The sequence below is a fragment of the Microcaecilia unicolor genome, chromosome 8, assembly GCF_901765095.1.
Source record: "Microcaecilia unicolor chromosome 8, aMicUni1.1, whole genome shotgun sequence".
Classification (NCBI taxonomy): domain Eukaryota; kingdom Metazoa; phylum Chordata; class Amphibia; order Gymnophiona; family Siphonopidae; genus Microcaecilia; species Microcaecilia unicolor.
Window position 1 is genome coordinate 10,842,598 of NC_044038.1, and position 15,299 is coordinate 10,857,896.

Genomic DNA, 15,299 nt, shown 5'->3' on the forward strand with positions numbered 1-15,299 from the left:
AGATGACGGCAGAAAAAGACCTGCACGGTCCATAATACAAATTGCTCCGCAGTGGGGGTTCTCAGCATTCAATGACGCCCACGGAGCTCGCTCTTATTATTATTATTATTAACATTTGTATAGCGCTACGCAGGGCTGAACACTTGACACAGAGAGACAGTCCCTGCTCTGTAGAGCTTACAATCTAAAAAAATGCTCCTTTTTTTAAATCTTTTTCCTGAGAGCTAAAGTATCGAGGGGCTAAAACTTTTTCTTCATAATGCAGATGTAACCTCGTAGATGACAGCAGATAAAGAACAAAAGTGATGTCATTATTTAGTTCTTTTCTGTCTATTCTTTCGCTAAAAGTAAAGAAGATTAATACATCGGTGCAAGAGAGGGTTAGGATTCCTCAACTGTTACCTTGTGTTTTTGTTTGCTCGGTCAATACCCAGGCTGGCATCTGGTGCTTTGAATCTTCATTAGCATCTACCTGGAGATTTTCCACCTATTTTAATTGCTCTTACCTAGAGGCTAAAGCAGGGTTTTCTTGCATTACAGTTCTGCGCTGAAGTACAGCATACACAAGTGTAATGCACTCGTTTTGCTTTCAAATGGTATAAGCAAATAGCATGCACATAGGCAAAAAAATGTGCATGAAGATGAGCGAACACAACAGATGCATACACACAGTGGTCTGCTCTAGTGGCTACACAAAATACATTGTCAAATTGCATGCACGTTTATCTGCATGTATCCTGGAATACTATTCTGAAAAAAAAAATTTTAGTAGTTATGTGCCTAATGCCAATCCTGATATATAAGTACTGAACAGCCCCCCCCCCCAAAAAAAAAACAAGAACCCTTTTTATCTATATCTACAGAAGTATCGATTATGTGAATACAACTGGCCATAGGCTCCAGGCTCCCCCCACCCCCCTTTCCCAGCAAGTTGGTACTTACATATCAGTTTTTCTTTGGAATTCCATTCTATGAAAAAAAAATACCAATTTACTTATACGCAGAATAACATTCCAGCAAGTATGTGGATGTAGGTGCATGCAATCTAATGAGTGCTGATAGGCATTTATCAACTATCCAATACTTTACTCTTTCTTAAGCACACCTTCCCTCAGCTTTTTTTTTTAAACCCACGGCAGTCAGAAAAAATAGTAATGGGTTCTGCTGCCAAAAAAATCCTTACTATGGCTACCCTAGAACAAGATAACCTTTTCCCTCTCTTCAGACCACATGTTAAAGCCCTGTGAGGTGATAAGGTATGATAGATACTTTAGCAAAGAAAGATCCTGTATGTCAGGGATATGCCAGTAGGCACAATATTTGAAGGCAGAGTTCATTTTAGTTTGAGCAAACAGGCTCTTGAAGAAGTCTTTTGTCCCACTGCAGATATGAAATCATAGTTCTGATTACTTAAGTGAAACCGATGGGACAATCAGAATTTAAATGTCATGCATGTAACTGAGGAAAAACAGGGCTACCTCAGCCTGTTCTACTGAACCTTGGCTGCAACTCCAGCCAACGATATCTTTTTATTGCACTGAGGAAGTGAATATAATCTATTAAATTAGATCACAGTGCAAAAAAAAAAAAAAAGGACTGTATTGCCTATTTGTTCATTCTTATTTCTACATACCCTAGTAGAGCTACCAAGTTACCTATTCCAGGAGGGGAACGTGTTGGCTGGCCCTAGTTTTAAACTTATTACTGCTACTACTTACTCTTTAGGGGGGTACTAGAATTATGCAGCGCTGTATACTACTAAGTATGAGACAGGCCCTGCCCACTGGAGCTTACAATTTATTCAAGACAGACAAACATGAAAAACAGAAGGGCTCTGTGGCGCAATGGATAGCGCATTGGACTTCTAGGTAAATGAAGAGATTCAAAGGTTGTGGGTTCGAATCCCACCAGAGTCGTTTTTGGCATTGGATGAACACACAGGATCTGTAACTAGAAAACGAATAGTATATAAAAAAAAATAAAACTTAGAGGTTTGCATGTCAAGTGGTGCCTAGAGAGCAGTCCTGGGCTGGCTTGTACATTCTGTTGTAGGATGGGCTGGAGAGAGGTTCAACAAACACTAGTAGTTTAGCGCATGACAGCATCCCACAACTTGCTTACTCTTTCCAAACATACTAGCACAAGGGGGCACACAAAGAAGTTACAAAGTAGTAAATCAGAGCAAATATTTCTTCACGCAAGGGCTCTGTGGCGCAATGGATAGCGCATTGGACTTCTAGGCAATTGAAGAGATTCAAAGGTTGTGGGTTCGAATCCCACCAGAGTCGTTTTTGGCATTGGATGAACACAGACGATCTGTAATTAGACAACGAATAGTATAAACAAAACAAAACTTAGGGCTAGATGCACTAAACCTTAACGACCCTCTAACAACCCTTTAGAGGTTTGCATGTCAAGTGGTCCTTAGAGAGCAGTCCTGGGCTGGCTTGTACAGTCTGAGTCCCACATATATTCTGTTGTAGGATGGGCTGGAGAGAGGTTCAACAAACACTAGTAGTTTAGAGCATGACGGTATCCCACAACTTGCTTACGCTTTCCAAAAATACTAGGACAAGGGAGCACACAAAGAAGTTACTAAGTAGTAAACCAGAGCAAACATTCCTTCACTCAAGGGCTCTGTGGCGCAATGGATAGCGAATTGGACTTCTAGGTAATTGAAGAGATTCAAAGGTTGTGGGTTCGAGTCCCACCAGAGTCGTTTTTGGCATTGGATGAACACACAGGATCTGTAACTAGAAAACGAATAGTATAAAAAAAAAAAATAAAACTTAGAGGTTTGCATGTCAAGTGGTGCCTAGAGAGCAGTCCTGGGCTGGCTTGTACATTCTGTTGTAGGATGGGCTGGAGAGAGGTTCAACAAACACTAGTAGTTTAGAGCATGACAGCATCCCACAACTTGCTTACTCTTTCCAAAAATACTAGGACAAGGGAGCACACAAAGAAGTTACTAAGTAGTAAATTTTAAATGAATCAGAGCAAATATTTCTTCACTCAACAAGTAATTACTCTAGAATTCATTGCCAGAAAATGTGGGTAAAAGTGTTAAAAAAAAGTTTGGATAATTTCCTAAAACAAAAGTCCATAAGCCATTATTAAGATGGAATTGGGAAAATCCACTGCATATTCTAGGATAAGCTGTTCTGGAATCCTGCCAGGTACTTTTGACCTGGATTGGCTACCATTGGAAACAGGATACTGGGCTTGATGGATCTTCAGTCTGTCCCAGTATGACAATGCTTAAGGGAAAAGTAGAAAGAAAATAAATACAATTGTGGACTTGTATCCCAAAGCAATATAGTACACTAGGAAAAAAGGCTCGTTTCTGACACAAATGAAATGGGCGCTAGCAAGGTTTTCCTCGGAGTGTGTGTGTTTTACAGAGTGAGTGTGTGATAGAGTGAGTGTGTGTGAGTGTGAGTGTGTGTGTGTGTGTGACAGAGAGAGACTGTGTGATAGAGTGAGTGAGTGAGTGAGTGTGAGAGAGAGAGAGTGTGTGTGTGTGTGTGTCAGGGCCCCCCCCCCTCCATCACTCCCAGTTCAGGGTCCACCTGCCCCCCCCCTTCCTCCCAGTCACAGGGTCATTGCCCCCCTCTTTCCCCCCCCCCCCTCCAGCCACCCTGCAATGTTTAAGTGCAAAATTAGGGAGCTGGGTGGTTTAATAAAACACACCTGCAACGCTGTGAAGCTGACTCCGGGGCTTCGTCAGATTCGTCAGTCTGTCACTATCTCTCTCGAACCCGCCCTTGCGCCTCTGATAGGTCCGCTGCCCTCGATGTCATAACGTGATCACGTCGAGGGCGGCGGGCTTATCAGAGGCGCGAGGGCGAGGCCGAGAGAGATGGTGACAGACTGACGAATCTGAAGAACCTAACAAACCCTTCACTTCAGTGAAGCCACGAAGTCAGCTTCAGAACGTTGGAGGTGCTTTTTATTATAATAGAGATGAGTCTATCCATTGAAATCAGTGCTGAAGGTCCCATAATGCACCAGGACCAGCCAAACACTCTCCTTCCTGGAATGGGTAACTTGGCAGCTCTGTCCTAGTGAAGATACATGGCAGCCATAGCTTGGAAGCAAGCCTAGCCAGTCAGGATTACCACAATGAATATGCAGGAGATAAATTTGCACATAGCGGAGCCCCTCTGTATGCAAATCGCTCTCATGCATATTCACTTTTGTAATCCTAAAAAAGCAATGGGGCTACATCCAACTCCAGAAGAGAAAGTTGAGTAGTACCTGAATAGAAAAATCTACTTCTTAAAACAGAGGGGCAGTGAGGGCCACAACATGTTTAATCACATTTGGGAATCCTTTAAAGAAAACATTTCCTCAGGTTTCTACATTCATAATTTTAGATAAAAAAATATTCTCTTTGTAACTTTTTTTTTTTCCAGTCCAGTGCATTTTAACAGGGCTTTGTGACCTGAACTTCTACTGTGTGCCAATAATACTTTTCACATTCTGCCTCTAAGGGTGATGTGGCGCAAGCTGAAACAGGCTCAAGTTTGCCCCATTGCATTTAGGGATTTGTAGTTTCCTCTTCAAGGCACTAGGAGCTCACAGAAGCAAAGACCAGACCAGAGGGTTCCTCCACTGCATGCGATCACTGAAGATTAGTTCACTGAGCAGAACAGCATCAACTTGTTACACTAATTGTAATAGTTCAGCTGAAAGGCAGAAACCAAAACACAGAAGGAGGGAGTACGCATTGGCAGGCTTCTGTTTTACAAAATCCCCGAACACCTACAGCCCAGAGTATTTTCATTCATGATGCACAAATGGTATTTGGGCCGTCTCAAATGATAGTATACATGATTTCAGGAGGCCATGCTGAATACTTCTAGGCTTTTAAGCCACATTGATCCTACAGGACCTTAAATTGTTTGGTCTAGTGAAAACATCATTCTACAACACACAATGTCTCCAGGGCTGCCGCAGCTGAGCATTGGAAAACACAAACATCCCTCTTCTCAACATCTCATGTGTAACAAGCTAGTTCAGCTGCTGTTCAGTCTTCATAAAGATGCTTCAACTGCACACTTTCACAAAGAAGCAAATATTTCAAAGAAAAAACAATTCAAAAATATATAATGTATGCACCTTAATCGCAAGACCACTTGTAATTCTGTTACCCGGAAACGGCAACCGCCCTTACGGCAAATGTAAGCCACATTGAGCCTGCAAATTGGTGGGAAAATGTGGGATACAAATGCTACAAATAAAAAAATATATATATATAATTTACCTAAACTTCTGACCTTGTGTCCCTCTTGAGCAGAAAACAGCCTTCATTTCCAACTGGAAGGACACCCAATCAGCCAGGCTTTTTAGGATTTCCACAGTGAATGTTTAGAAGGAATGGATCCACTGAATCTTAGTGGAGATTGGGTGGCAACGCTGGTAATTGGGAAGCAAAACCGGTGCTGAGCAGACTTCAACAGTCTACACCCTGATTGTGACTGAACAGATAGAGATGGGCTTCAGTTTAAATTTTAAGGGGCTTCGACGTTAGCTTCAGAACTTTTAGTACAGGAACAGTGCTGGGCAGACTTCTAAGGTCTGTTCCCTGAGAAAGGCAGGGACAAATCAAACTCAGGTATACATATAAAGTATCACATACCATGTAAAATGAGTTTATCTCGTTGGACAGACTGGATGGACCGTTCACATCTTTATTTGCTGTCATTTACTATGTTACTATATGTTACTCTTTGGGGTTCTACATGGAACGTTGCTACTAATTGGGATTCCAGAATCTTCAGAACTTTTAGTACAAGAACAGTGCTGGGCAGACTTCTACGGTCTGTGCCCCGAGAAAGGCAAGGACAAATCAAACTCGGGTATATATATATATATAAAGTATCACATACCATGTAAAATGAGTTTATCTTGTTGGGTAGACTGGATGGACCGTACAGGTCTTTATCTGCCGTCATTTACTATGTTATTCTCTGGGGTTCTACATGGAATGTTGCTACTAATTGGGATTCCAGAATCTTAGGATTCCAGAATCTTCAGAACTTTTAATACAAGAACAGTGCTGGGCAGACTTCTACGGTCTGTGCCCTGAGAATGACAAGGACAAATCAAACTCGGGTATAAAGTATCACATACCATGTAAAATGAGTTTATCTTGTTGGGCAGACTGGATGGACCGTTCAGGTCTTTATCTGCCATCATTTACTATGTGCAGTGGACATCCAGAAAATCTGACTGGTTAGGTGGGGCCACAAAGCAATGGGAAACAAAAGTCTCTCACTTCCTCCCCCTAGAGTTCCGATCTAGGAATTTTAAAGGGCAACTGGTCACCTTTATCTCACAAGCACAATCATTACTGGCAAAAAAAAAAAAGAGGCAGGTTAACAAATCACAAATTTATTATACTGTACATCATGCAATGGGTCCATAAGTTCAACAATGACGTTGGGGGGGGGGGGGGGGGAGGGAGAGAATATTAGGTACATATCATAGCTAAAATGGAACTTATAACAGGTCCTGAGTAGGAAAGGCACATATTAACCACTTTAACTCTTTCATCAGTACCAAAAACATACAGAGGGGAGACACAACAGAGGTGGAACGACTAGAAAATCTACAACTTCAAGTTACTGGATTTGGAAGAAAGTTGAAGGTAATACCAGACTGAAGCCAGCACGGGTGACTCAATGACGCTGCAGCCACTCCACACTGGCTCAATTCTGGTGGTACGTAACATTAGGGAGATTCTTGGTGTATCTTTAGAAAACATGATGTTATCCTGTAAGGTTGACGGAGGACGGACAGTGCAGTTAAGAGTTCCAATGCGCTCGTGTTGCAGCCAGGTCTGGAGCACAGGGACACTATTCACCACCACCGAATCTTATTGCAGCGGAGGGAAGGTATTTTGAGAACACTTATGAGCATCCATGATCGCACTGCATGATACTGAAACTTAAATGTAAACAGCACCTCACGACCGAAGCGAGGAAACTTGTCTTGTACAACAACTGTTTAAGGCAGGGGTCAACCAGCTTATGCCTGTCTGAAAGGTTGTGCTTACCCTTGGCACGCTAACATCCAAGTGTTTCGGAGCATTTGAAAACGGGTAAATCTTCTGCCAAGTGAGAAGCTCTAGGTCCACTAGAGAGGCTCAAGCAGGACTGACCTCTTTACAGTCTAGGAAAAGGGTCAAACTGGGCTCTACTGTAAGGCCCTGGGGAGTTCTGCACTTCCACGAGATACTGTAACAACTGATCCAGACCTGTCTAATGTTAACATTGGTTTCCAAGGTGGACCTAAAAAAGACAGAGGAGAGATGGCGATCTAATACAAGTACTAGACTATGAACAGTGATGAAAGGGGGCTACCAGTAAGCAAAATGCAAAAAATTCAACTTTCCTGACACAGGTTCACCAGCCATGCAGACAGATCTTAAATGCAATAAATTTAAACTCCACGTGCACTAGCATGCCAGGTCAACGGAAATCCAAAAAGACAGTGCTTGTGCTGGAATTTCCTCTAACAAGGCTGACTTTTACCTCTGTCTTCCCTTTCTTTGAAGCCACTAATACCCCGCTTTGCACTATCCAAAGATCTGTCCCTCTGTCTGGCAGAGTTGCTCACAACAGGTCCGATTTTCAAGGCGAGTACAATATGCAACTTAACCTGGTCCCACACCGATAGTCACTGCAGAGATTCTGGAAAGCAAAAGACTCGGATACATTTGGGGGCCCACTGTGGATTGAAGCCAAGGTGAAACATTAGCTTCATTTATGCTGCAACGGTTTTTAAAAAATGCTGAGCAGTCATCTGTTTTTGCATAACGCACACAAAGGGATTAGCCTGGAACACAGAAGCAACCTGGCGTGCCTCGCTGGTGCCAGTCTCCAGGGGCTGCCTAGAGCAGCGAGGTGCCAGCTACATGGATCATTCACTACCACACCACAGAAGCTGCCTTTGGATACGCTTAGCCATTTCTTTCGTAACATTATCATTTACGGTCAGTCTGTCTGTGCTCCCAGGCTGGGTTTTTACATTTAAGTTCATTTTTCTGGTACGTTAGACCTCAGCTACGAAGGTATTAAGACAACGGGGATGGAACAGAGGAGATGCTTTCCTCATGCTTAAAGCAGCAGGCAAAACATCAGACCATCCTGTGTTCAGATCCAATTAAAGTTCTTTGTCACCTCACCCCCCCCCCCCCCACTGCTGCAGATACAAACTTGAATTGTAAGCCCTCTCGCAAAAAGAGAACACCTCCTGTAACTGAACATAACTTGCTTTAGGAAGGGCAAGAAATTCAAAATAATTTCCAATTCATCTATTACAGGTAAACAGATAGCAGCAAGGGGGGGGGGGCCTTCATTTTCCATGCATGTAATCCACAGCACTGATGAAACGCTGTGGCTTTCGTCCATGCAGTGGCATGCACCATTCATGCAGCTTTAAAAGAAAAAAAAAAAAAAGAAAGTCTTCAGGCAGGGCCCATGGCTACACCCTTAATGAATGGGGCAACAACTAGCCAAAAGGGCTTTCATGTAGATCACTAAAGTAAAGAGGTGTGTTAGTCCACTCTTAAAGGTAATCGATAGAAATTTTCTTTTCCATGTTTTAATTTTGGTTGATTTCTATTGATTACCGTGTAGATCACTGAAGTGGCAGCTGCATCAAGATCTCCAGTTTGCCTGACGGTAACTTAATTTCAAGGAATTAGCAAACTCTATTAAAATTTACACATCTCCGCCTCCTCCTTTGCCACTCTCACTCTGTGAATCATGGTGCAGCTGCGTTGACTCATCACAGGTCCATGAATGTATGCATAAACAGACAGAATACATAATATAATCCCCCCCCCTCAAAAAAAAAAAAAAAACACGATAAAAAAAAAATTTAGATGTGAATATTATTTCTGAGAAAAAAAGAAAGATAAAAGATAAGAAATCAACAAATCTGAATAGTAGGAGATATAGGAATAAGACAGAGAGAGGCTCCAGGATCAAGAACCAAGCAGGGTAGACTGCACTGTGGTTGTAGGGTTCTGTTTTGTAGCACCTGAAATTAACCAGCCACCCACTCCCGTGCTCAGTCCCCACTAACACTTCCCCTCCCGTGTAGTTACAGCTGCAGCGCGAAGTAACCCAGGGCCCTGGGAAAAGCACCTGCAACACCTGAATAAAGGCACAGCCGTCGGCCTCCTAAGGAAAATACTAGGTCAGAGATGACAACAGTCCAGCACCACATCCCCCCCGACTCATCGTACGAGAGGTAGGGAGAATATAACAGTCAGGCAGGTTAAAAACAAATCTACCTACACATTAATAGGAAACAGAACTTATAAAAGAGATTTTAAGTCAGTGAAGTTACTCGAGTGTTCCACAAACACACATCAGTATAAAACAGGCAAGGAGGAATTCTGCTTACAAATGCATTGGGGGGAGAAAGAACTGTAGGAAAAGGACTTGACTCACTGTAAAGAAACAAGAGGGGGCAGCGATGGGATACTGCTAATTGTTGCTTTTGCTTAGAAAGTCCACATCCAAAGGATGAGTGGGGAGGTGGCTTGAACCCCAAAGAGGCAAATGTTACCCCCCTCAAAGACGACAGTTCAGAGGTGGGATCGAAGTGCAGTAATAGTCAAAAGCAACCTGCTACTAAAAAGAGACCATAAAGGACGGCAAAGCGTCATCCGGAGGTCAGACTTTAAAAAGCAACTTTGCTGAGGAACAGGAGCAGAAGGCGCTAGCAGTGCTCAGAATTCACCTGCATTGAAACTGTGTCTGTCTCTGCTTTGCACATGGATGGACACAGTTTTGTGGAGTTTTTTTTTTCCTTCCTTTTAACAGCTTACACCAATATCACAAGGTGTTCATCCTACCAAACTGATTAAAAAAAAATAAACCACTTATAAAATGTATTAGTCGTTTCGAGGTTGAAGGTTAGCATGAGACCTTGATTTGAACTTACATCCAACCCTGAAAGGATGTTACTGTTATTGGTTTTATACAATTTGGGCACATCATTTCCCGTCTTTCTCTCAACAAGGAGCATCGCTGTGCTACACGGCCCAGTTCCGATTCAGCTTGACACGTTCAGACATTCGTCCTCTCTGGATATTTCCCAGTAGCCGGCATCTTCCACGCACCTAAAACAAAAAGGTGGACAGCCAACGGCTTCCTGCATCGAAGGGTGGGATCACGTTTCTCCAATATGCTTGCTGAATCTCTCAATTACATTTTCCCCTTAAGTTAGCAAGTCAAAATTTCTGTGGTGATGATAGAGGACTGTCTTGCTGAAATTTCCATCCTGTTAGTAGCAGGAAGCTTGGAGGGTGGGGACACACTGAATGACCTAGTTGAGGGCATCCCTGTCCCACAAGGAGATCTGAAGAAGTAGTGAGGCATTTCTCAAGCAGGAGTGAATCCTAGAAAGGAGAGTATCTACTCCATGAGTCCTGATGCAGGCTCTGCTACTGCTAATCACAGAGGGGCTACTGCGGTCCTGCCATCTCAGGGAGCCGGCAGAGAGCTGCACAGAAACCTAGACAAGCACAGTGTCCTAAATGAAGGCAGCAAGAGCACATAGAATTAAAAAATAAGTTTGACGCTTTCTTCCTGAGACCACACAGCAGCAAAGGCGTCACCAGTTCTGGGCTGGGTGCTGCTTGCTGGTGTCAGAGAGTTTGGCACTGAAGGGTCCAGTCACTAAGGTTGTAAGCGTTCCAGGTACCGGGGCAGGGGATTCTCCTTCACGTACTTCTGAATGTACCAGCACGTCAGGTGGGCTTTCAGATCCTCCTCGACCACAAAATCCATCGCTGCCTGAAAATGTAAAAAAAATTACGTGTTAAAGACTGATCTTGGGATAAAATATACCAGGCTGACACAAAGGATCAAAGGGTTCTTTTCCAGCAGTCTTACAGCATCAAAATATCACATGGGAAGAACACCCCAGTACACTCACCGTCATCTCTGAATTAAAATGCATTGACAAACAGCTGGTACCAGTTTTGCCTGCAGCACATCTGCCTTCAACCAACCTCAACTAGCCCTTCAGACTGCTGGCAATTAAATGAACAAAAAGGACCACATTTTCAATAAGCCCCTAACTCAGGGGCTCCCAAAGCTGATCCTGGAAGCACCCCAGCCAGTCAGGTTTTCAGGATACCCACCATGAATATCCATGAGACAGATTTGCATGCAGTGGAGGCAGAATATGCAAATCATGGGATTCTGGAATCTTGCTATTCTTCGGGGTTCTACATGGAATGTTGCTACTCTTTGAGATTGTTAATGGAATCTTGTTAATGGGACTTGATATACTGCCTTTCTGTGGTTTCTGCAACTACATTCAAAGTGGTTTACATAGTATATACAGGTACTTATTTGTACCTGGAGCAATGGAGGGTTAAGTGACTTGCTGATCTTCTCCGGCGCGGCCGCGTTGCTGATCTGCAAGGGCAGGCTTCTGTTTCTGTGAGTCCTGACATCCTGCTGCACGTGCCTGCCCTTGCAGATCAGCAACGTGGCCGCGCTGGAGAGGAGGACCGGCTGCCGGGGGTTGGGGACCCCCGCCAGCAAAGGTACCCGACGGCGGTGGCGGGTCGGCGGCGGCAGGAAGAGGGGGTCGAAAAGGGAAGGGAAATGGGACTTAATATACCGCCTTTCTGAGGTTTTTGCAACTACATTCAAAGTGGTTTACATATATTCAAGTACTTATTTTGTACCTGGGCAATGGAAGGTTAAGTGACTTGCCCAGAGTCACAAGGAGCTGCAGTGGGAATTGAACCCAGTTCCCCAGGATCAAAGTCCACTGCACTAACCACTAGGCTACTCCTCCACTCATTCCACCAATAAGAGCCAACCTCATCAGTGATGTCACAATGGCTTGATTGCCCAATACTTGGCTCACTTCTGATATTGTGATGTCATAAGGGAAAGGGGGAAAGGGAAATGGGACTTGATATACCGCCTTTCTGAGGTTTTTGCAACTACATTCAAAGCAGTTTACATATATTCAGGTACTTATTTTGTACCAGGGGCAATGGAGGGTTAAGTGACTTGCCCAGAGTCACAAGGAGCTGCAGTGGGAATCAAACTCAGTTCCCCAGGATCAAAGTCCACTGCACTAACCACTAGGCTACTCCTCCACTCTTGCTGCATTCAGCCAAATCACATGCTTTCTATGGGCACATCCTGACTCAGTTTTTGAAAATGTACTACTCAGACACTAGGGCAACTCTGCGCCGGGAATTTAACCCTCATCCCTGTGACCCTGGGCCAATATTCTATATTTCTTTGTCTCCTGGACACTAATGAAAACAAGTCTGTCTTAATCTGACTCTGAGACCCCGGGCGAGGGTTAAGGGGTGGCCTGGGAATAATTCAGCCAGACAAGGTGTATAAATGTGAAAATAAATGCTTTATTCAACTGAGCCTCACAGGACATGCACATAAGATGCACCAGTTTCTCTGGCTTAGTAACGGTCCTGAGTAGGCCTTTGGCTACCAGGCCAAGCAGTCTGTGTGGCTGGTGGGGCTGCCCAGCCCCAAAACACAGTCTGTCAGTTCTCCAGTCTTCTGAGACTCAAATCTGGCCCCAGCCAGACCTCGGCAAGGCTTAACAAGGCGCAAACGTTAGCCCACCTCAGCCACGTTCCAGCAGCTAAGCATATTCTGTAAAGGCGTATACTTGGGCTTCAGGACTTCCTTCCCTGGGCCTGTCTTTTAAACTTCCAGGTATTGACTCCGCCCCTTCCTGCTCACTTCCTCTCAGGGCGGGATCAGTGCTCTTAAGGTGGTCCAGGCTAGAGAGGGACTTTTCTTAAGGGTGAGGGGCAGTGTTCTATAAACCCCGACTTTTCTCAGCCAAATTCAATTCATTTCAAAACCCCTCTTCCACCCCACGTTCCATCAAATATAACCCAGCACTGTATCGCAGTATTCCTATTAAAAAAACGAAACAAGAGTGGAAAACCTCCCACGCTGCTATTCTACTCCACGGAAGAGGCAGATACACATTTCCTTTCTTTCTCTGACAAACACATCAAAACGTAAGGAATCTGGTCACCTCTCACGCAAGGCATTCTTTCAAGATTCCGTTCTCAATCCATATATCCCCAGATTCTATAAACGGCAACTAAAGTTACGCAAAGCAAATCAGCATGCGTAGCCGATTTGCACGCGTGCAACTTAATCGCTTAACAAGCTAATCAGCGCTGATACTGACCACTATCAAGCAATTATCGGCACTAATTAGAAGTCATGCGCGCAGATTTCTAAGTGTATTCTGTAATGTGGTGTGCACAAATTCTAATACGTGGATCTCAAAAGGGGGTGCGGCCATGGGAGTGTATATGCCTTCCTATGCTTGGCCTGTTACTAAGGGCTAGGCCTAAGGCCTGTACTGTCAGTTTGGTTCTCACATGTTAGCCTACTAACTCAGGACAGAAATACACAGGAGGTTCATGAGTGTTCCTAAAAATTACATGCACTGTTATGGAACATGCCCGATCTGTGCCTAAATTAGGTGTGGCATTTACACCATGGCTGCACCTAAACTTTAGTCGCGGGGATGGCCGCTATGCGTAATTTGTTTTCCTTACAAAATTTTTTGGCGCCTTATATAGAATTCACCCCATAGCGTATGATTAGTGCTGGAACAGGGAGCAAGGCAGGTATTTGCAATAGGCAGGCAACCAAAGATAGACCTGGATCTACTAGTGAAGAGCTCCAGCTTCCTGCCTCAGCCCACCAAGGAAAAACCGGGACTAGAACTCAACTGGAACTGAAATGTGTTAGTAGTAGTAGTAATGGGATTGTGAGGCTGTATTTATAACTACCTCGGGGCAGGGGGGGGCGGATTTCCTTCATTTTATATTCTCTCCCAGTTTACTTGAATCCAGTCTTTAGAGGCAGTCCTTGGCTGGGGGGCATGCACTAATATAACATAGTAACATAACAGATGACAGCAGAGAAAGACCTGCACGGTCCCATCCAGTCTGCCCAACAAGATAAACTCATATGTGCTACTTTTTGTGTATACCTTACCTTGATTTGTATCTGCCATTTTCAGGGCACAGACCGTGTAAGTCTGCCCAGCACTAGCCCCGCCTCCCCCCACCCGCTCTGTCTCCGAATCTCGGCTAAGCTTCTGAGGATCCATTCCTTCCGAACAGGATTCCTTTATGTTTATCCCACGCATGTTTGAATTCTGTTACCGTTTTCATCTCCACCACCTCCCGCGGGAGGGCATTCCAAGTATCCCCCACTCCATGAAAAAATACCATCACCTTAACTGAAGCACAGCAACCATAGTAACATAGTAGATGACGGCAGAGAAAGACCTGTAAGGTCCATCCAGTCTGCCCACAAGATAAACTCATATGTGCTACTTTTTGTGTATACCTGACCTTGATTTGTATCTGCCATTTTCAGGGCACAGACTGTAGAAGTCTGCCCAGCACTAGCCCCGCCTCCCAACCACCAGCCCCGCCTCCCCCCACCGGCTCTGCCACCCAATCTCGGCTAAGCTCCTTAGGATCCATTCCTTCTGAACAGGATTCCTTTATGTTTATCCCATGCATTTTTGAATTCCGTTACCGTTTTCATCTCCACCACCTCCCGCAGGAGGGCATTCCAAGTATCTACCACTCTCTCCGTGAAAAAATACTTCCTGACATTTTTCTTGAGTCTGCCCCCCTTTAATCTCATTTCATGTCCTCTAGTTCTACCACCTTCCCATCTACGGAAAAGGTTCGTTTGTGGATTAATACCTTTCAAATATTTGAACGTCTGTATCATATCACCCCTGTTTCTCCTTTCTTCCAGAGTATACATGTTCAGGTCAGCAAGTCTCTCCTCATACGTCTTGTTAAGCAAATCCCATACCATTTTTGTAGCTTTTCTTTGCACCGCTTCAATTCTTTTTACATCCTTAGCAAGATATGGCCTCCAAAACTGAACACAATAATCCAGGTGGGGCCTCACCAACATCTTATACAGGGGCATTAAAACCTCTTTTCTTCTGCTGGTCACACCTCTCTCTATACAGCCTAGCAACCTTCTAGCTAAGGCCACTGCCTTGTCACACTGTTTCGTCGCCTTCAGATCCTCAGATACTATCACCCCAAGATCTCTCTTCCCGTCCGTACATATCAGACTCTCACCGCCTAACACATACGTCTCCCGTGGATTTCTACTCCCTAAGTGCATCACTTTGCATTTCTTCGCATTGAATTTTAATTGCCAAATCTTAGACCATTCTTCTAGCTTCTGCAGATCCTTTTTCATGTTTTCTACTCC

The 15,299-nt window shown here is 44.2% G+C and overlaps 1 protein-coding gene and 3 non-coding genes across 4 annotated transcripts in view; 3 read left to right on the forward strand and 1 right to left on the reverse strand.

Annotated features, from left to right (window-relative positions):
* The first annotated feature begins 1,830 nt into the window (after nucleotides 1-1,830).
* Nucleotides 1,831-1,916, forward strand: TRNAR-UCU. The gene is given in 2 exon segments: nucleotides 1,831-1,867; nucleotides 1,881-1,916. It is a non-coding gene; the product is annotated as a tRNA-Arg (tRNA).
* A 286-nt stretch (nucleotides 1,917-2,202) lies between these two features.
* Nucleotides 2,203-2,288, forward strand: TRNAR-UCU. The gene is given in 2 exon segments: nucleotides 2,203-2,239; nucleotides 2,253-2,288. It is a non-coding gene; the product is annotated as a tRNA-Arg (tRNA).
* A 345-nt stretch (nucleotides 2,289-2,633) lies between these two features.
* On the forward strand, nucleotides 2,634-2,719 carry TRNAR-UCU. The gene is given in 2 exon segments: nucleotides 2,634-2,670; nucleotides 2,684-2,719. It is a non-coding gene; the product is annotated as a tRNA-Arg (tRNA).
* A 3,734-nt stretch (nucleotides 2,720-6,453) lies between these two features.
* The window catches only part of NATD1 (N-acetyltransferase domain containing 1), a 30,717-nt gene continuing 21,871 nt past the window's right edge, over nucleotides 6,454-15,299 (reverse strand). Inside the window, exon 3 of the mRNA XM_030211042.1 lies at nucleotides 6,454-10,817. Coding sequence (XP_030066902.1) covers nucleotides 10,701-10,817 — 117 coding nt within the window. The 3' untranslated portion in view covers nucleotides 6,454-10,700. The remainder of the gene's footprint in view (nucleotides 10,818-15,299) is intronic.